Raw genomic sequence first — 20,799 nt, forward strand, 5'->3', positions numbered from 1 at the left:
GCATGAAAGCAAAAACAAAGCAAAACAAACAAAATAAACCCAAAACTTGATGCTGTTAATAACTTCTGTTGGCTGCATGCAATCTTCACCCTTCACCCATCCCATTGCCCCTAATTCACTCTCAAAAGGACAAGAAGAAGGAGAAGGAGAAGGTAAAAAGCTCATTTCAAAAACATAGATTAAAATAATTTTTTGTCTCCAGATCTGTGCTCCATTTCATATTTTTCTGACCATATAGGAAAGCCATGAAACCAGTTCTCTAGCTCTTGCTGTGTCTCTTACTCTGTCCCTCCATGCGTTTCTGAATAATTTTTAATCTATTATTGTGTATACTTGTATATAACCAGAAGCACTTACTATATTTTTGTCACATTTTGGAGCAGTTTCCATGAGGAATTGTGCAAATGTTCTCCAATATATGTATCCTCACAAGAAAGACAACCTTGGACACATATGTCAGATTAAACCCAGAGGGAAGAAGACAACTTTCTGTTGATTACACTGAACCTTAGGCCACACCCCTTTATCAGGGGGCAATGGAGCTGCTAGGAGGTTGTTTGTGGGCTTTAATCCTATAATCTCTGCCAGCACCAGACCCTCTCCCAAGTAAACCTATCACCCACCGCATGCTTTCAGCTTCAAGCAGACTTCTCCACCTGGCCCTCAACCATCCCCCTTGTCCCCAGTCAAACTGTCATTCATCAAATCTTTGTACATAGAGACTAGGAACATGCAAGTGGCCTGAGATCCTTCACCAGGAAGGTAGAGGAGTATGATATAAATTAGAGCTAAGATTTCTTTTTTACTTTGTTGCTGAAAAACATCTCACCTGATTTTGAGAATAAGAAGAAATTCTTAGGACGACATTAAAAAACAAAATGAAACAAAACAGAAATAGAAAAGAAAACCTGAATGTGAGTATGTGTTAAATGAGGGAAATTGTGTTGAGTTAAATGAGGGAAATAGACTTCGGTATTTAGATGTTATTGTGGATAATCTTAATCTAGACAATAATCCAGAGATCATGAGGTTTTTTGTCAAAATCTATTCTTATTTACATGGAATACAATTTAAAAGAAAGCATTGGTTCATTAAGTAGAAATATTTTATAATAGAAACTAAGTGTATGAAAAGGTATATTCATATAAAATAGAAAGATATGGGAAAATATTCATTCATGTAAAAATTCCATTCATGTAAAAGTTGGCACATCTGTGTCAAGTTGTCTAAATAGAAAATGAAAAATATTGCTTCAGGATTGCCTATTTATAATGATATTTGTAAAAAAAATTAATTCAACAAAAGTTTGTTAAATGCCTACGATTCTTTAGTTCTTAAATTTTTTTAGAAGAATGGGGATTGTTAGGGGAGTTATATTCAGAAAGAAAGGTCTATATTTCATAGAGCCCTTATTTTCTGCCACTTCTTTAAATTCTAATGTTTTTGTTTGTTTGTTTTTGGAGGGATAGGTATTGCTTAAATTTACTTTACAAATAAAATATAAAGGGAGAAAGAATGGTTAAACAAAGAAGTACCCGAAGTGCCATGTTGCTTTAAGAAAACACAAAAACTTTTCAATGAGATCCTTCAAACAGGAGCCATCCCATTCTCAGAGAGCTGCTGATTTCTGTATGGCAGAGCACTCCACACCACTTTAAGGCATTTCCACACATCTCTCTTCACTTTTCTGACTTCTTCTGTCTAGCATGGGCTGATATATTTCAGCTACTACACAGTAACCAGTGTGAGGTGTTAGAGCTTCAATTTCAACAACTCTGTGCGTCCCTTCATATACCTTTTGCTCCTATACACAGGGGAAAATAAAAGAGATGATAAACGGTTTTCAGTAAGTCACTGGTTTACTCTCTTTTTGATAAAATTAATAAGTTATTCCTGGTCACAGCAGTAGATGGCCTGTAGGGTTTCTTCCCAGACACATCCTTCTTCTCCAGAGTCCTGAAACACAGCCTGATAGAGCAGCAGGTCAAAGTGGCTGTGTAGGTACTCCATGAAGGCTACTGATGGACTGACCCAGTGGCCAGTCTCTTTTTTAAGAATTTGAACTGTGCAGTAAGGAGAATGGAGTAGATTTGGAAACAGCTGTAGACGTGCAACATGCGACCACAGAGAGGCAGACTAGGGTTCTTTAAGACTTGCTTCTTCATTTTTCCTTCCGTCACTACAAAGCATGGCAGTACTTTATTTCTTGCTTCTGGCTGTCCATAAGAGTACTTGTTATCTCCTATCAAAACTCTTCCCCTTTTCTTTTTGAACAAGTTTGAATGGGTTCTTTACAACCAAAGGAAACCTATTTTAGATGAACACCCAAAAAGGAACATACACTTAACCACCAAACCAAGATAAACGCACTGACAATGAATTAGAATATTACATAAAAATTGGTGCAAGCATATAATGCTCTGTTTGATCCAAAAGCCACTTTAAAATAATATGTGGAAAGTCCATAAAAATTAATAGTTGTCACAGTCAAATTGAATTAAATATTGTTAATACCAATCTTTAGATATGCAGGGAAATCAAGTGGAGAGAGGCTGAATGACTGAAAAGATGCAAACACATATACACATACACACACACACAAATTCTGATGGCAATGGTAAGCACTAATTGCTTACCAATGAATGTGAAAGTGAGAAGGGACTAAAAGAAGATAAGGAAAAATAAGAAGGGATAGAGTAGCAAGAGAGATAACATTTTATGGCTAACATTTTGTTCATAGTCAAATGAACAAAAGAAAAAAATACCAAACTTATTTATTCATTTGAACTTACCTTTTCTAGTGAATTATTAATTATAAAGACTCGGTATACTAGCTCATAGTAATTTTCCATTGACACATTTTTTCCTTTTTGGTTTCTATATGGTATATTTGGAGCATGGAGAATCACCAACAAGGATCCATTAATTTGGGTTACATTCATAACTGGAGGATCTATTTTTGCTGGAGAAAGAACAGGACATTTTGACAAAATGTTTAAAAAAATGTAATATTTCACATGGCCACATTATGCATAGCAACAAGTCATTATTAAGTTCAGAGACCTGGGAAAAATGAAGAGGTACTGCTGACACCTAAAATATACCTGAGATATACCTAAAATATACCTAAAATACCTAAACATATACCTAAAAATATACCTAAAAAATACCTGAGACGTTTCTTTGAAGATAGATTTTTATTTGCAAAGACTCATAGATTCTGTTTCAGCTTAAAAGGACATTTATCAATCATTTCTACAGTCTGCAGTGATTGTTTTTGAAAATGAAGTCTAAAAAGTTATTTGAGTGGAGATCTTAGAGGAAGGCAAATATTTTGTAGGTCCTTAAAAGATGTAAAATTTCAAAGCAGCTTTAAAACCATTTGAAGACTTGTTTCTATAAAATTAATTCAAAATTATGTACTATAAGACAACATGGGAAGGATCAAGAGAGAATTTTTGGTTCTTGCATTTTGGTGTCAATAACCAGATCTTTATTAACTAGGAAAGAAAATTGGATAAATTAATCGTCACTTTAATTTTCCCCAGGTAAACTACAGTAATTCTAGGTGGATTTAATTCTTTAATAGATTTTATTGTTCTTTCCTTGTTTGTATTCATTGTATATTTTCAGTTTGTAGATTCATAACTTTTGTAATTCTTGAGAATTAGCCATGATCAATAGATAGGTAGATGATAGATAGATAGATAGATAGATAGATAGATAGATAGATAGATAGATAGATAGATAGATAGACAGATGCTTTTCTTTTGGAATTTCAATCAACATCTATTAGAATTTCTTATTCTATTCTCCATATATCTTAATTCTCTTATATTTTTCCTTTTTATCTCAGCAGAATATTCTGAATGGTTTCTTCAGACCTGTGTTCATTCCACCAATTTACTATTTAGTCATATATGAACTGATCTTTAACCACCAAGATTAATTATTTTTATTTCAATGGTTGTATATATTTTTATTCTATGAGATCTACTTAGGTCTTTTTCAATCTATCTTGTCTTTAAAGAAATAAAATGTTGTCTTCTGATTATGTTTTTATTCTCTCTGTTATATCTTTAAACTTATTTATTTTATTATCTGCTTGCAATATTACAAAACTTGAAGTGCTGGTCAGGTCAGTGCTTGTTTCTTCCAAATTTGCTTATGTAAATCTGTTTCTTTGTGTTTTTATTGTAAGCATATGTTTAAAAGTTGATACTTTATTTTTTGTTGCTTTGGTTTGAATTTTTATTTTAAATGAACTTTTTATTGACCTATAAGATAAATATAGATAAATAAATAAACCATAAGGATATAGCTCAATAAATCTTTACAAATAAACACTGTATAGCTACCACACAGATCAAGAAATAAGACATCACTAGCACCCAGAAACCTCCTTTATGTTCCCTATAATTACTTAACCCCAGAAGATAACCACAATTGTCCTGACTTCTACCGTGTTTCCCCAAAAATAAGACCTAGCTGGACAATCAGCTCTAATGCGTCTTTTGGAGCAAAAATTAATATAAGACCGGGTCTTATTTTACTATAAGACCCGGTCTTATATAATATGATATGATATATGATATGATACAATATATGATACAATACAATATAATACATATAATATAATTAATATAATATAATATAATATAATATAATATAATATAATATAATATAATATAATATAATATAATACTGGGTCTTATATTAATTTTTGCTCCAAAAGACGCATTAGAGCTGATTGTCCAGTTAAGTCTTATTTTCGGGGAAACACTGTATTACCATATACTTTAGTTTTTGAAATCATATTTTGTGTCTGGCTTCTTTCACTGTTTCACTTTTATTTATGTATATAATTATGAACTGAACTGTGTCATGCCCAAATTCATAGGTTGAAATCCTAACCCCCAGTACCTCAGAATGTGACTGTATTTGGAGATGGGGACTTTAAAGAGGCAATTAAGGTAAAATGAGGTCATATGGGTGGTATGGATGGGCCACAATCCAAAATGACTGGTGTCCTGATAAGATGTAGACATGTACGAGCGCAGAGGGGTGACCGTGTGAAGACACAGGGAGAAGGCAGCCATCTGCAAGCCAAGGAGAGAGACCTCAGAAGAAACCACCCCTGCTCACACCTTGATCTTGGACTTCAAGCCTTCAAAACTCTGGGAAAATAAATTTATGTTGTTTAAGACACCCAGTCTGTAGTATTTCGCTATGGCAAGCCCTAGCAAACTAATCTCTATCTCTATCTCTATCTCTATCTCTATCTCTATCTCTGTCTCTGTCTCTGTCTCTGTCTCTGTATCTATATCTATATATATTGATAGCTAGCTAGACAGCTAGATAAAGACATAGATACATAGATATATCTATAGACTCGTATATTTATCTATGTTGTTGCATGTATTAATAGTTTGTTCTCTTAATTGCTGTGTGGTATTGAATTGTATGAATATCACACTTTGTCTATTATGTAATTCAAACTTTTAGGTTATTTCTAGTTTGGGGATATTATGAGTTCTGTGAATATTCTTGTACGTGTCATTTGGGAAATATGCATGTTGTTGGGAATATAACTAAGAGTAGAATTGCTAGGTGGTAGAGTTTATATACGTTTAGCTTTCGTTGACATTGCCAGTTTTCCACGGTGGATTCACCAATTTATATTCTCTTCAGCAGTATATAGAATTTCCTATTTTTCACATTCTCTCCAACACTTAATATTATTTTTAAAAATTTTAATTTTAGCAGTTCTGGTAAGTATGTATACCAATTCTTTGTATTTTTTAATTGCATTTCCCTGATGGCTAATGGAATTTCATGTTAGTTGCTCATTTGAATACCCTCTTTTGTGAAGAGCTTGTTAAAATCTTTTGCCCATTTTTTAATTGATTGTCTTGTCTTTTTATTCTTGATTTGTAAGAGTTCTTTGTATGTTCTAGACATAGTCCTCTGTCAGATACATGTATTGTAAATTTCATTTTTTTAAAAGTTTATTAGGGTAGCAATTGTTAGTAAAGTCACATAGGTTTCAGGTGTACAATCCCATAATACATCATGTATATCTCACATTATGTGTTCACCACCCAGTCAGTTCTCCTTCCATCACCATATATTTGACCTCAAAAAATTAAGAATAGAATTACCACATGACCCAGCAATCCCTCTCCGGGGTATCTACCCAAAAAATCTGAAAACATTTATCCATAAAAACATATGTGCTCCAATGTTCATTACAGCTTTGTTTACAGTGGCATTTTCATTATTTTAATGCTATATTTTGATAAACAAAAGTGCTTAATTTTAGTGTAGTCCAATTTACGTTATTTTCTTTAGCATTAGTACTTTTAGGGGTTTAGCTACTTCAAAGTCATGAAAATATTCTTCCATGTTACATTATCGCATAGCCGTCAGCAAACATTTGCTGTAAAGGGACAGATAAATATTTTAAGCTTTGTGGACCGTATATGTTTCTGTTGTAACTCCTCTGAGACTTAGCCATTGTAATGCATGTGAAAGCATTACGTAGACGAAATGTAAATGAATGGGTATGACGGATGCTCCAATAAAACTTCATTTACAAAACAGAAGTAGGTCAAATTTTGCCCATATGCTGTAGTTACCAAGTTTTATTGTTTTCATTCACCTAGACTTGGCTTTCTAAAGGGGTGATGTAGGGTCCCAAGATTTATAGTTTCCCACCCGTTTTAGTCTCATTTATTAAAAAGACCATAGTTACTCTATTGCATGTAGATCAAATGTCGTGACGCTTCTGATCTCTGGTTTAACTATTTGGCTTTGCTTCTGTAAGGTGTCCTGTGCTACCATCAGCCTGGTACAACCTCAAATTGGTGTTTTCTAGAACATGAAAGCTGTATATGTTGGAATCTCAGACCTTGATGAATTTAGGAAATACTTGGTTCCTAACAGAGTCAAAACTGAAACATTAACTCTTCTTTGTTTCTTCTCTTTTATGGAAAGGCTTTCCTGAGTCTGCTCTTTTTTTTTAAGGAGGTTACAGCTCAGTGGCCCACGTGGGGATCGAACTGGCAACTTTGGTGCCATCAGCACCACGCTCTAACCACGCTTTCTAACCATCTGAACTAACTGGCCATCCCTGAGTCGGCTCTTTTATTGAGAGTGTAGCCCTTTGAGATTTTATGAGTCACTACTTGTAAATCCCCATCTTGTGTTGGCGTAGGACCTTGTTCTCTGCCCCAATCAGGTTCTAGTTACCAAGTTGGGCAAATGTCGTCAGGGCAGTGAGATTTCACTTTGTTTATCCTCTGGTTTCCCCTCTGGTTACAGCTACTTTGTTTTGGCCCCTGGAGATTTCCTTTATTTTCTTTCATGCTTCTTTGTAGCGTTAAAAGAATGTGGTTTTTCTTTCCTATAATTTCTAAGCATTTTAGAAGAAAAGCAACCCTTCCCCCCAATCCTACCTCTGGCTTTTCATCTGGAACCAGAAATTTTTAATTTACTTTTCAACTATGTTGGAAATTTTGCCAAATTGTTCAAAGGAGAAGGAATTCCTCTTTATTTACACTTAATCCTGCAAAGTGGTTGATATATAATCCTGTTTGTGTTTTCCATGCTCAAAATTCTGATTACAATAGATCCCTTGCCTGTCCCTTACAAAGTGAGAAGAATGAATCACTGCTCAGTTTTGTAGGCTACTATGATATATAATTAATTTTCTCCTAGATAAAAAAACATAATTCTCACATTCTTGTCCTGAATCTGTACAGATATTTTCCCTGGGGTGGCTAAAAAGCAACTTAAACTCAACATATTCAAAATTGAACTCATGATTTCCATTACCGTGCACCACATTTCACTGGTATTTTCCCACCAAACCCCATCAAAAACATTTCAGTGATTCATCTAACTATGCAAGCCAGAAACTTATAGGTCGTCTGTGGCATGTCCTTCTCCCCTACCACTTTATCCAACCCATCACCATGCCCTGCCAATTTTTTCTATCATATTGTCCCTCCAATGGTATATTTTCTATAGCCCTTTTCATTATCTGAACTCAGGTCAAATACTGTCTCCTGTCGACTACCTGTCTCCTGTCAACTATTACAGGAATCTACTATCTCCCTTACCTATATCCAATCTGTTCTATTTTTTTTAAACTGATATTTTTAAATTTGGTTTTAATTGGGGAATATTGGGGAACAGTGTGTTTTTCCAGGACCCATCAGTCGTTGTCCTTCAATCTAGTTGTGGAGGGTGCAGCTCACTGGCCCATGTGGGAATAGAACCGGCAACCTGTTGTTAAGAGCTCACGCTCTAACCGACTGAGGCATCCGGCTGTCCCCAATCTGTTCTGTTTTTTATCTGTACCCCCAAATATAACCAAAGTGATATTTTCAATACACAACTCTGATCATGTGGCCCCCTGATTAAAATTACATTTTTCTGAAAGAAGTCAGAGCTGCTTAAAGGAAAACACCCATTGACGACCAACTTGTCCAGTCTCACCTCATTTCATATTTTCTCCTGCCTGCTCTTCTTCACCATACCAGTGGTCTTTCAGTCTCTTGTATTTGCCATGCTTCTTTCTGTTAGAGGGGCTTTGCCAATGCTGTTCCCTTTGTCTGGAATGCTCTATTCTTCCCTCTTTACCTAGCTAACCCCTATTCATCTTTAGATATCAGCTCAAGCGTCATTTCCCCAGAAATGCTTTTCCTGACATCTCTCTCTGATCAGGTCCTTCCTTGACTAGGCTCTCATACACTGTGCATGTCTTTTGTACCACCTGTCATTGGTATTATTTAGTGTTTGTGTGATTATTTCATTAATTTCATTAATGGTTGTCTTCCTCATTAAACAGAAAGCTCTATGAAGAAAGAGACTTATCCGTGTCTGCTGTGCTTTCTTTTTGCTCCCTAGGGCCTAGCCTAATACCTGGAACATAGTAACTACTTTACAAATACTTGCTCAATGAATAAAGAGACAAGGTAATTGTTTAATCTGACATTAGCCCACTCCATAGAAAATCAGGCCTACTGCAAAACTCTGTAACTATTTTTAATCCAAGAAATTTGGGGGTTAGATAATGTTGAAATCTTATTGAACCTCAAAGCTGATTTTAACTTAAGAAACTTTTTAAAATTGTTGGTTTGCCTCTAGATAGACAGCAGGAATCAGAACCTCTTAAGCTAAAATAATACCTGCTGTTCAGAAATAGTTCCCAGGTGAGTCAGTGCATCCAGTTGGCCCATTAGAGCTATATCACAGACTCTAAGGACATGATGTCCTAATATCCTAGAAGATGTTTTCCAAAACGTGTGCTTCAGAAAGCCTCAGGATCTGTGGCAGGGGAGGGCAAAGCTGGAGAGTGAGGAAACAACCAAGTGGGCGGAGCTCCTCACTATCGTTTCAACAAGAGTAGCTCTAATTTTTCCTGTTTTATGCACTGGGTTTCTTACTCTTCTAAATCAAAGGTCCGGGAATAAGGCTTTTTCAGTTGGGTTTTATTTTGTTCTTGATGAGATGGTCATATAGAAATAACACAAATCATTCTTAACTCAATACTATTTCAATTTAAATAGAATTGAGCCAAAGCCTCACCTCATCTCACCTCATGTCTTTGGCTACTCTTACCAACTATCCTAATGGGTCACAGTCAAGAAGGCTTTGTTTGATGAATACATTTAAGCTTTGACCCCATTTCTAGGCTTGAATATAATAATTAAACAGCCCTGAAAATTCCCCTCATTGGGGCATACCAGCTTAGTCATGCAATCTCCTTTTCCTCACCTAGAGAATTGTTGTTGGAGTGGATTGGGCTTGAATTCCAGGTTATTCCAACAAACAACGTGCTGGATACCATGGATTGGTTTGTTCGATTCTCATGCCACTCTCCAGCTAGTTGAAGAGTTAGAAAACTGAAAATGACCTTTCCTCAATGCCCTTGCATCTAGCATTTTGGACATGATCCAGTTAGTTTGGATCTAAGTGGACATTGCATCAGTTAGATCATTAGGGTGAGATTTGGAAGGCAAGTGAGGTAATGTTACAAGTTTTAAAATAAATCTTTTATCCCTCCCCATAGGGTAATCGTGAACTGAGAAAGTTAAGTACAGATCCTTTGGCCAATAACGGACACTGATTCTGAATTTATGATAATCCTTGGGGACTCAGAATGCACTGTGGGTTCTTAGCTGTCAGGTAATAAAAGCAAATTCAATGAAATATACACAACTGTCAGAATCCAATTCCATTTTGGTTCTCTGACCTGCGGCATGAAAGTTATTATGCTATGACAAGCCAAGTGGAAGCCAATGGAATTTCTCCTTTCAACAAAATAGAAAATCAAAAGTACTACCATGTCCCTGGGGAAACTGCAGAGATTTATGCCTCAAAAACACCTTGAATGATGCAGAGGCAGTAAGATGTATCACTTCCCATTTAACTTATTTATTTGAATCATAACCACCTCGTCCCCTTCCCACCTCCCCCCAGAAAAGATGGGTCTTGAATAATAAAAGGGATCATTGTAAGTGTACTCAGGTGGTGACTATGGTCTAAATGCTATTCATTATAGTGTCTCTGTTCTGGAGCCAATCCATACAGTCTTTGATATAACATTATTAATTTAGAGAATGATTTTTTTCCTTCCTTTGTCCGAATCAGAAAGCATCAGAACAGTTTTTTTTCACTTGGCTTTCATTGTCATCCTGGTTCTCTGTCACATATAGTCTACAGTGTCCTTGATCCTTTCACAGGATATCTTGTTGGTTCACTAAATTGATCACACGATACTCCCTGAACTTGGTGTGCCTAATGTACTAGGCACTATGGATGCTTGAGTAAAATATGGGGAAGCATAATGTTGGAATTAAGTTTTCTCTGGAATTAGTTGAGACATTTCCTCTCAAGTGAAAGACAAGTTGCTTTACTTTGCATCCCCTATTACTAAGAAACATTCACTGGGCTTGTTAGACCTCTATGAATTTTGGAGGGTACACATAGCACATTCAGTTGTGCTACACATTTGCAAAGTATCTCATAAGATTTTGAGGTTTGAAAGGGAAAAGGATTTTATGAGTCCAGCCTCTAGCTGGTCTTAACATCAAATTTATTTGCAAAAGTAGGTGGCTCATCCTCCCAGTGCATCTACACCTACTACTGTCATATCACTTCTTCCTCCTGGCTTCTTGAGGAGTTCCCTCTGACCAGTTAACTTAGGGAGAAAAGAAAAAGACTGGTGTCCAGAAGGTTCTGCATGACATGATGGCACTGGCCAGAAGTGGACTGCTGTAGCATTATATACCACTCAGGTGGTAGAAGGAGGTCTGTAGAAGAGGTATATGGATGGACTCTTAAGCAAATACTTCTGCATCCATGTGAATGCAAAGCAAGAGGCACCTACAAAAAGGAAGCTCTCAAAAATCTAGGTGGGTATGGAATTGCAGGGGATCCAGAATAGCCAAAACATCTTGGAAAAAAAGAACAAAGTAGGAGGACTCACACTTTCCAATTTCAAAACTTACTACCAAGCAACAGTAATCATGATGGCGTGGTACTGACAAAAAATAGACATATTGATCAATGGAATCTAATTGAGAATCCAGAAATAAACCCAGAGATCTATGACCACCTGATTTTCAACAAGAGTTCCAAGATCATTCAATAAGGAAAGAATAATCTTTTCAACAAATGATACAGGGACAACTAAAGAGCCTTATACAAGAGAATGAAGTTGGACCCATACCTCACACCATATACAAAAATGAACTCAGAATGGATCAAATATCTAAATGTAAGAGCTAATAAAAAACTCTGACAAGAAAACTTAAGGCAAATCTTCACAGCCTTTGACTTGGCAAAGGATTCTTAGATATGACACCAAAAGCATGAGCAACAAGAGAAAAAATAGATTGGACTTCATCAAAGTTAAAAACTTTTGGACTCTAAATAACACCATCAAGAAAGTGAAAAGACAAACTGCAGAATGGGAGAATATATTTGAAAATCACACTTCTGTTAAGGAACAGGTGTCTATGATATATGAATAACTCTTGCAACTTAATAATAGAAAGACAAATAATCCAATTTAAAAATGGGCAAAGGACCTGAACAGTCAATTCTCCAAGGGAGATACATAAATGGCTAATGAACACATGAAAAGATGCTCAACATCATTATTCGTCAGAGAAATGTAAATCAAAACCACATGAGCTACCACTTCATAACTACTGGGACGGATATAATAAAAAAGTCAGGTAAGTTTTGCAGAGGATATGGAGAATCAGAACCCTCATATATGACTGAGGGGAATGTAAAATTTTGAACTACTCATGAAATGGTTTGTTTCCCATATAACAACAACGGTTTCAAAGAATTGGAAGTTGGGGCTGCCTCCTGTTTGAAGCTCTTGGTGCCATGTGACTAATAAGGAGAGAATGAGGTCCTTGTGTTGGCTAGGACAATTGGTTCTGATTATCAAGGGGAAATAGAATTGTTACATATATACAATGTGGTCAGGTAAAAGTATGCTCGGTATCCTCTAAAGTGCGTCTTAAAACTCTGTACTCAGTGATAAAAATTAATTTATGATTATGTCAAGCTTAAACAGGATAGACCAAAAGACTCAAACTCCTCATGAATGAAATGCTGAGGTGCTGGCTGAAAAGAAAGTGAACGCTGAGTTAATAATAAGAGAAGTTATAAATATTAACTACAGCTTCATGATTGGTTTCAATTAGGAGGTTTGTAATGAATTCCCACATTTTCTGTTTTGTTTTGTTATGAATATCTTTGTACGTATACATTAAACACTCACTTTCTCTTTATCTTTTGTCTACTATTTTATATAAGGCTTGTTGGTAATGGTTTATTTTATAAATTATATCTTAGATTATAATATTACTCTGGGATTATGACTAAATTGGAGAAAAGAATAGCATCATGAAGAAATGGATAGAGAGTGAACTTTTGGTCTCCCCTTTGGGGAGGTAACTAAAACAAAGGATTCTTCTAACGAGTATTTTCAAGAACTTAACCCCCATGCTTAGGAGGGGCCTAGGGTAGTACAACTTCTTTCCTGCCGTCTAAAACTACTTCCCCACCCGCCACACCCCTCTAGGAGGTAACACTCTGGTAGCGGGATAGACTGCAGCTCTGCAGTCAGATGCAGCAGAATTTGAATCTTGATTCAGGTTAACATGGTGTGAGACCTGGGCAACTACTGAAGGCTCTGTGCCTTGATTTCCTGGGCTGTAAAATAAGGATAGTAAAAACCATCTTCTAGAGTTCAGAGAATTAGATCAAGTGAGACAATGGTGTAGACCACAGCAAAGCACAGGGCCTGGTCACTAGCCATCCTCTGTGAGGGTTATGCAAGGGCAGAAGAGCAGATGCAAAGAAACTCCATAGAACTCACTTTCCCACCAGGGAATGAACCGCTGTGTCATGGTCCAGCCTGATTGGATGCCAGCCGAGGCTGTCCTCACCCTCCCGTAATAAGCCTCCTGTATCTCAGAGGTTTCATTCGTAAGGTCACAAAAGAATTCTCGAATACCCCAACAGTCCTCTTTATTTCTCCATTGTCTCTGTCCATATCTGTAGAAGGGAAAAGACAAATAATCTGAGTTTCTTTTTTCCACTGAAGGAGTCTGCAGTTATTTCAGTCTATTACTTTTTTAGACTGATTGAAAATTGTAATCCTATATCAGTACCACTGTTAAAGCTTACGTGTGGCTAAGTATCCTTAAAAAGATTTCTTCTTGTTAACCGAAATGCTATCTTGCTAAGATAAACTCAAGCGTGATACCTTCTGTATCACTAGCATAGGGGGTTTTGGTTTTTTCATGCTTAGTGAAGTTTTTCTTCTGGTGTATGGACCAACTTCCATTTTTTAAGTACTAGCTCTCCACATCCTTAATGCTTCTGAGGTTTCAACTCTTTGTGGTTTTCTTCACTTCTCATCAGCTTACTGTTGAGTAACATCGCTGATTCTGAGAAGTTGCTACAACTTTTCATCTCAGGTGATGCTTACCCAACACATATGGTCAATTTCTTTATTGAAAATGGAGTGGGTGTTGTCGTGAGGGCTATATTAATCAGTCCTGTACTAAGAAGCTGGAAGATAGGGAGGGGAACCCATGGAATAAAAAAGGTAGTGAGACAGAGGCACGTAGGTTGACTCATTCTAAGACTATGGGATGGTGTAACAGCAAAAGGGAAGATTAATGCTCACTTCCTTACTGGTCACAAATCAGAGAAAGTGCAATAAGGTGAGGGTGGGAACAGAGCAGGAATCTGAGGCTGAGAAGAAAGGCTGCCTTGTTGAAGGACTTAAAATTTATGACTTTCTAATGATGAATATTGCTGGTGTCTGTACTTTGTAAACTCTATGACAGCACTTTCATTATATCATAAGATACCATTAAAGCAGAACCAACAACATACATGGAGTACAGTTTAATGTTTTTTTAATTGTTCTTTATTGATGAGACATTGTGTTTGCTAGCTGAATTTAGCTGTAATGATTGGCCTCTCATAATGTGATACCTCATTTTTTGCCCTATCCAAAATGGCACAGATATTAACCGTAGACCCACGTGAATTGGCTAGAACCCAAGTGAAAGATTTCAAAAGTAGAAATCTGCATCGTGCTGTTGAAAATTCCACATAGTTAGAAATGAATCCAGGTATTCTGAATTTTATACATGTTTGGGAGCCCTCTTTAAGAAAAAGAATTGCAAATATAAAATTCTTCCATGTTGCCCTAAAGTTTAATCATCATTAATATCATGATAAAACAATTTCTAATCCGCTTTTTATGTTGGACCACAGATAGGCCCACTTTATGCCTGAGGGGGAAAGACCAAGACTGCTTCCTGTATGCTGGAAGCGGCTCCAACTATGTACAAATCATTTTGGAATGGAGAAATCTTTATTGTAAAGATTTGTAAATCTTATAGTTGCTACACGAAATGTGTTGAGAAAAGCAGCAGCAATTAAAAAGACTGATAAACTGCTAGAAATATTCATTCTGAAGTTAGTCAGAGGTTAATTAATGAGAAAAATCTAACCTTGGACTTGCCCCAGGCTGGAGAGATATTAATGAATTTATGGAATAAAACTTGCAATTTTGGTCCATAGCTGCATCTGATTTCTGAATTTCTAACGATAAACCATGAAAGTTAAACTATTATATTTCCTGTCTCATGCTCAACCAGCATTTCAAACTATATAAGAGAAGGAAGAGCTTCCAAAAAACCCCAGGAAATGTATAAGTGTGAAAACCTGCCATTTGCAAATCAGGAGCTTCTGTCTCTAGGCTGCAGTCCAGGAAAGGAGTTGATTATATCTGAGTTTTGTCTACAATCTACTAGAACTAGCTTGACGATTAGATGACAGGAACACGCAGCAGCACGTTCCAATCTGTGTTCATGCTTATAGAAGTCATTAAATTTTGAAAAGAATTTTCTAAGTAGTAATCCCACACTAAAGAAAATGGCTTTTAAATTAAAAATGTATTTTACACACTGATCTCTGTGTCCCACAATTTCTTTTTCAAGTATCAACAATGTCGACTTAATTGAGTACCTACTATGTGCTGAGCAAGTTGCTTTCATTGTTCACTTGACAAATATGTGCTAAGAACCTACCATGTGCAAGGCTCTGCTGTGATGCCAAAGGCTGAGTCTGTGAGGTCTGGATGCTGGGTCTTCAGGGATGACGTTTGCCCCCAACACACTGCAGAGCATCACGCATTTTGTGTCACCAGCCAGCCTTCACGGGAGACAAGACACTCCTGTCCCTACCTGTGCTTTTCCTCAACCTCTCTGAAACTGAAAAAAAGCTCAGATCCTCACCCTCCATTGCATTCTAGAACATGTTCTCTCAGCTGGAGAAGGCTTAAGTTACTTACATTTTATACTGCACAAAGTAGACACTGCTGTTGCTGGCAGCAGCCCTCCCAGGCTGCCAGTGCAAAATGTTGTGAAAATTTCGGGACTGGAAATGTACTCTCTGAGGCTTCAGAGACTTATGGGCGGGCTGAGTTTCTAAAATAATAAGAGAAGGAAAAACGCTGAACTTTGATACAAGCACCATCGTTGTTAGCAACAATTTTCCGCGTCCTACCTGGACCAGGATTCCCTAAAGCGGTGCTGTAAGTGCAGATGACGGAAGTGGAACATAGAAATCAACATTTGAAATCTTCAATGGGATGACTTTTACGTACTCTGAGGTTTCAGACGATAAACACATGAGAGACTGCCTCCCCCCCTATTCCCAAACTGGAAAGGAAATAAATAACAGTAAAAAAAAATATCGTCCTCAGTCCCTTTCCTGATAGTGATGAATGTAATGATGGAGATGAAAGACCGATAACCAAGCCATACGCGCACCTTCCTAGGAGTTAACTATATTACTGCTGCTCGGAGGCAAAATTTTGTCCTGGGATCAATCTCCAGGACATCGACTCAGCTCTGGGTTCCTTCTTTCTCAGCCTTTTGCTTAACCTCTGCGACCTGACTCAGTGTTCACCTCTCCCAGCTGGCCTGGCTTTATTCCAGGTAGGTCAGCCTTTGCTGTCCCACGCCTGAATGGCTGCACTTACCTGCCTGCATTGGGGCTTCAAATACTCAAGCCTGTTGCTTCAGATAAACTGGTCCATGCTATCGAGAGAGACTGTCCAAGACTGCCATGGGGCCTAGTGTTCCTGAGAAGGGTCTCGACAGCAGTCATGGAATGAAAAGGGATAATTTTGCACTGGCATGGCTTGTGCTTTTTTCCTCAGATCATGTGACATAGGTGGTACAACCCCACTTGCATTTAGTCCCATGGAGGGAAGAGACCTTTGACAAAATTTTATTCTATGTTTGAAGTAAAAATATGTCACCCCAAAATACGCCTCTTTGACATAAAAATTATTTTGAGCTGAAGACAATTAAGCAGAAAAAGCTCTTTCTATCTTCCCCAGTTTACTGTCTAAAGGCAGGATATAAATTCTCCTTTTTCTGGAGACGGACTCTTTTCAGCCCAGAGACAGCACCAGAAAAATCTGCAAACAAGCCTTACTCCATTAGTTTCTTCTCATATACAGAGGGTGCCCCCCAAAAATCTATACACATTTTAAGAAAGAAAAAAAAACACTATTAAAATTATGCTGATGGTAACCACTTTGAGCACCTCTTGTAATTGCAGAAGTCAAACGTGACTTGTATTCATTTTTTATTATCAGTATATATTGAGCATTACAATTTTAATACAGTTTTTTTCCTTTCTTAAAATGTGTATACGTTTTTTTGGCATCCTCTGTATTTACTTTTCCAGAGTGTGCCACCCTCGGAAGCCTAAAATTGCTTTCATTTGTCCTGTTATGTCTCGACCAATGTATTGGTGTTTGTTGGAGGTGCTACATACTCATCAGTGGGATTCTAACCTGCCATTTTGAGTGACTCTTCATTTAGATTTTCCCCGGTGATGTGCGCTGCATGCATTCCCAAACTGTTTTTCTTTTGTTAATCTTTTTTTTTTTTTTTTGTTAAAGAGTCCCAGCTGAAAACCTAAGGTGGGCACAGGTAAAGCTTTGCATCCCCTGTGGCTCCAAAGTTTCTGATCAGGGGTAGGAAGCTGGGCAGGAGAAGTCAGGAAGCATATCTCTGTCTTTTCCCTGACCTCATTTTCTTTCTCGTGCTTCTATGTGAGGGTGTGCAAACTAGCCCTTCCCTTTTCCTGGAATACTTTTCCCTGGATTTCTACATACCTCACGTCTTTGCTCAAATATCATTGAGATGGAAGCAAATATTCCTAAATCAACGATTTCCGCTCTGAACATTCAAGATTTGTCATTTTCTAATGAATGGGGCTGTTTCTTTAGGTGTTTATTTTTACCAATCAAATAGTATTAATACTGTTATTTGTTTGTTTTTATTTTTATTTTCTGGACCTCCTTCAGTGCATCAAATGGTGGTGTGTATTTGGGAAGAGTCTACTGCCACTCTTGATTTTGCTCACCAAAACCACTACCTAACCACTCATATTTAGTACATAAGAATTCCAGAGTTTTTTGGGAGATGACAAGCACAATTTCCTAAAGCCCCTGCCAGAGTTGACTTGCTGCTGTGCAGACAGATGGCTCAGTGCCCTTTTTCTCCTCTGTCTATGGATTTCTTCTTTCGTTTTTGTAACACCACCACTGCTACCACCATCAAAGATAATAGCAAATCACTCAGTACCAGACACTGCGGGTCTTTTACCTGCATTGATTCATTGAATCTGTCCAGCTCGTCTATGAAAAAGGTACTATTGCATTCTTCCTCTTACAGACTGAAAAACTAAGTCTTGAAGAGCTGAAGGCACTTGCACAGCAGCAAATAGTGATGCTGATTTTGTACCTGGGAATTCTGATTCCGGAGCCTGCCTGTCACCTACTACAGAAAACCAAGGGCAAAGCCTCAGGAGAGAGGAGCTAATGGAGGAAGCAAAACAACTAGAGGCTGAAGATATTCTTCCTTTTCCTCCTTGTTTCCCTCCTCCTCCTGGCTGGCGTTCACGGAACATTGAACATAGATGAGCAATAGACATATATCATGAATGGTGCTCAAAGCTTTACATCTTATTTCTTTTCCACTGCCACTAAATATGGTGGGTATTCTTATTCTTATAGTTTACAATAGGAAAGCTGAGACTTAAAGAAGTTGTGTATCTTGCCCAAGGTTATCGGCCCGGTAAGAAGTAGGGCCAGGATCATTTTGGTAGCATGAGAATTCCTGCTGTATTTTGCTAATTGAGTCCTTGGTGTTACCAAAGGCATAGTCTACACAAATCCACACATTTCTGGGAGATGGAGGCTTGAATTGTTTTTATGTTATCACTCACGGGGCAACTGTACAGTCCTGGGAAAGTTACTTTAGCCCCTCACATGGAGGTATGTTGGGGTGATAAAATGTTCTCTGCTTTTGAAGAGTTCTCCGTGAATACCAAGAGCAAATTCTCCCATGTTATTTACGGCCTCTAAGTGGTTAGGCATTGCTCTAACCACTTGGCATATATTAATTCATTTAATCCTCATAATACATGCAATTCCCATTCTACAGATGAGGAAATGGAGACACAGGGGGTTAAGTCAATTGCCCAAGTTTTCCCAAAGAGCAAAGAACAAAACTGAAATCCAGACCCAGTCTGACTTAGGAGACTGATTTTACCCACTGTGCTATCATGTCCCCTGAAGGCAAAAAAAAAAAAAAAAAAAAAAAAAAAAAGAAAAATAATGCCAAGGAGACGGAGATGTACATTTGTCCTGTATGAAGTTTTCTGCTCCCACTAGAGAGCCTCCTCTTTAGTAGCTACTCAGTAAGTCCACGTGGAGTTATTCAGGCTGAAGATAGAAACCGACCCCATGTCTGTGCTGATAATTTCATGACAGGAGAAAGCTGAAATTTTTCCAAGTCTCACAAAGTGCCAGTGCCGTTTCTAACAGTCCCTTGAACACACTCAGATGATGAAAGTGTGAGCAATTAAAAAAAAATGAAGCACTTACCTACTACACCAGCCAGGGAGACACTGATGAGGAAGCCTAGAAAGCAGTGTTCACGCGTCATGGTTGCGCGTGTGACTGGTCAGACAGCCAGCGTTCCCCTCAGTGAGAGCACAGATCTGGACAAAAGAGGAAACTCACATTTTCACTTTGAGCATCCCTCTTGGTTACCAATAGTTCCTTGAAGCAAATACAATTTAACTTAATATCTTTCATTATTTTAGGGAGACTATGAAAGTAGAAGAATTGCTTCAAGAAATATTTACTGTAAGTGACTTTGATGTGGAAGCTCGATTTTATTGGGACCGGGGTTTTCTTAGTGGTGAAAGGCAAAACACTGAGGATTGGCAAACTAGAGGCAGGATGGGGCAGGAATTATGCTCCTACATGAGCGAATGGAGCACGCGAGATCTTGAGATCTTCAGGTAATCTCCCTGGAGGCAGAGATGGCTGCCAGCCAGCAGGACTTGGCTGACGGGACAATTTTGAGCACTGTGTTTGGCAGTTGCAACAGTCAAGGCCCCTGACAGTGATTCAAAGTAGGTGGGTCTCTGATTAATTCTTATTTTTCTCTCTTCTTGGAAGCTTCCTGACTAACCTCCCTGACACACCTAATACTCTCCACATCCTCTGGCTCTCCACAGGGCTCCCTGCCATACTTATCTGTCTTCCCAATCCATGGTGGCCCTAAGCCCTACTCAGCTAATGCCTCTTCTTTTTCCATTTCCACCTCAGTTCCCAGCAACCTGATGAAGGTTTTGAGTGCATCAAACCACGTGAGTCCTTAAAAGGTTGTGGAGAAGTGAGTCCTTAAAAGGATGAATGTGGAGAAATCATTCTTCGATGTGGAAAAGAGCTAAAACATTAGATCTTTTTCGTATCTTCTTGGAAATCGGATCAAACTAGGTCATCTGTTGTTTGCCCCTGATTCATTACATCATCTTTCTTACCAAAAAAATTTACCACGTGTTTTTAGAGGCACTAGAATTATACCTTAAAGCACAAGAAAGTCGTAAAGATTCTTTTTAAAAGAGGCTCATTAGCTCAAAAGAGGAAATATATTCTGACTTCTTTTCCCTCCTATGTAGTCTCTTTCAAGTTCTTGGTAGAATGGCCTCTGTAAGGAATAACGATGGTTACTGAGCAGTGCTCATTCATCCGTTTAGGCGATCATATTTAACAAGTGCTGCAGTACCATGTGCTAAGCATTGCTCTCAGCAGCAAGGACACAGCAGCAAGCAAGGTAGGCATTGCCCCTGTCTTCCCAAAGCCTACTG

At 37.8% G+C, this 20,799-nt stretch overlaps 1 protein-coding gene across 1 annotated transcript; it reads right to left on the reverse strand.

Moving 5' to 3' along the window:
• Positions 1 to 1,267: 1,267 nt before the first annotated feature.
• Positions 1,268 to 19,738, reverse strand: IL22RA2 (interleukin 22 receptor subunit alpha 2). Its single transcript, XM_033103142.1, has 5 exons — positions 19,526 to 19,738; positions 15,908 to 16,043; positions 13,412 to 13,590; positions 2,793 to 2,962; positions 1,268 to 1,804 (listed from the first exon to the last, which is right to left on the reverse strand). Exons 1-5 carry the CDS (start codon positions 19,584 to 19,586, stop codon positions 1,655 to 1,657), a joined length of 696 nt encoding a protein of 231 aa, XP_032959033.1. The 5' UTR covers positions 19,587 to 19,738; the 3' UTR covers positions 1,268 to 1,654.
• Between the last annotated feature and the right edge of the window lie 1,061 nt (positions 19,739 to 20,799).

Source organism: Rhinolophus ferrumequinum, chromosome 3 (assembly GCF_004115265.2).
Source record: "Rhinolophus ferrumequinum isolate MPI-CBG mRhiFer1 chromosome 3, mRhiFer1_v1.p, whole genome shotgun sequence".
Taxonomy (NCBI): Eukaryota; Metazoa; Chordata; class Mammalia; order Chiroptera; family Rhinolophidae; genus Rhinolophus; species Rhinolophus ferrumequinum.

Coding starts and splice junctions, on each gene's coding strand:
- IL22RA2 (XM_033103142.1), bottom strand. CDS start 19,586: ATGACGCGTGAACACTGCTTTCTAGGCTTCCTCATCAGTGTCTCCCTG. Junction 13,591..15,907: donor TACTTTGTGCAGTATAAAAT/GTAAGTAACTTA, acceptor TCCCTTCTACAG/ATATGGACAGAGACAATGGA. Junction 2,963..13,411: donor GTTCATTCCCTGGTGGGAAA/GTGAGTTCTATG, acceptor TTCTTTCTCCAG/CAAAAATAGATCCTCCAGTT.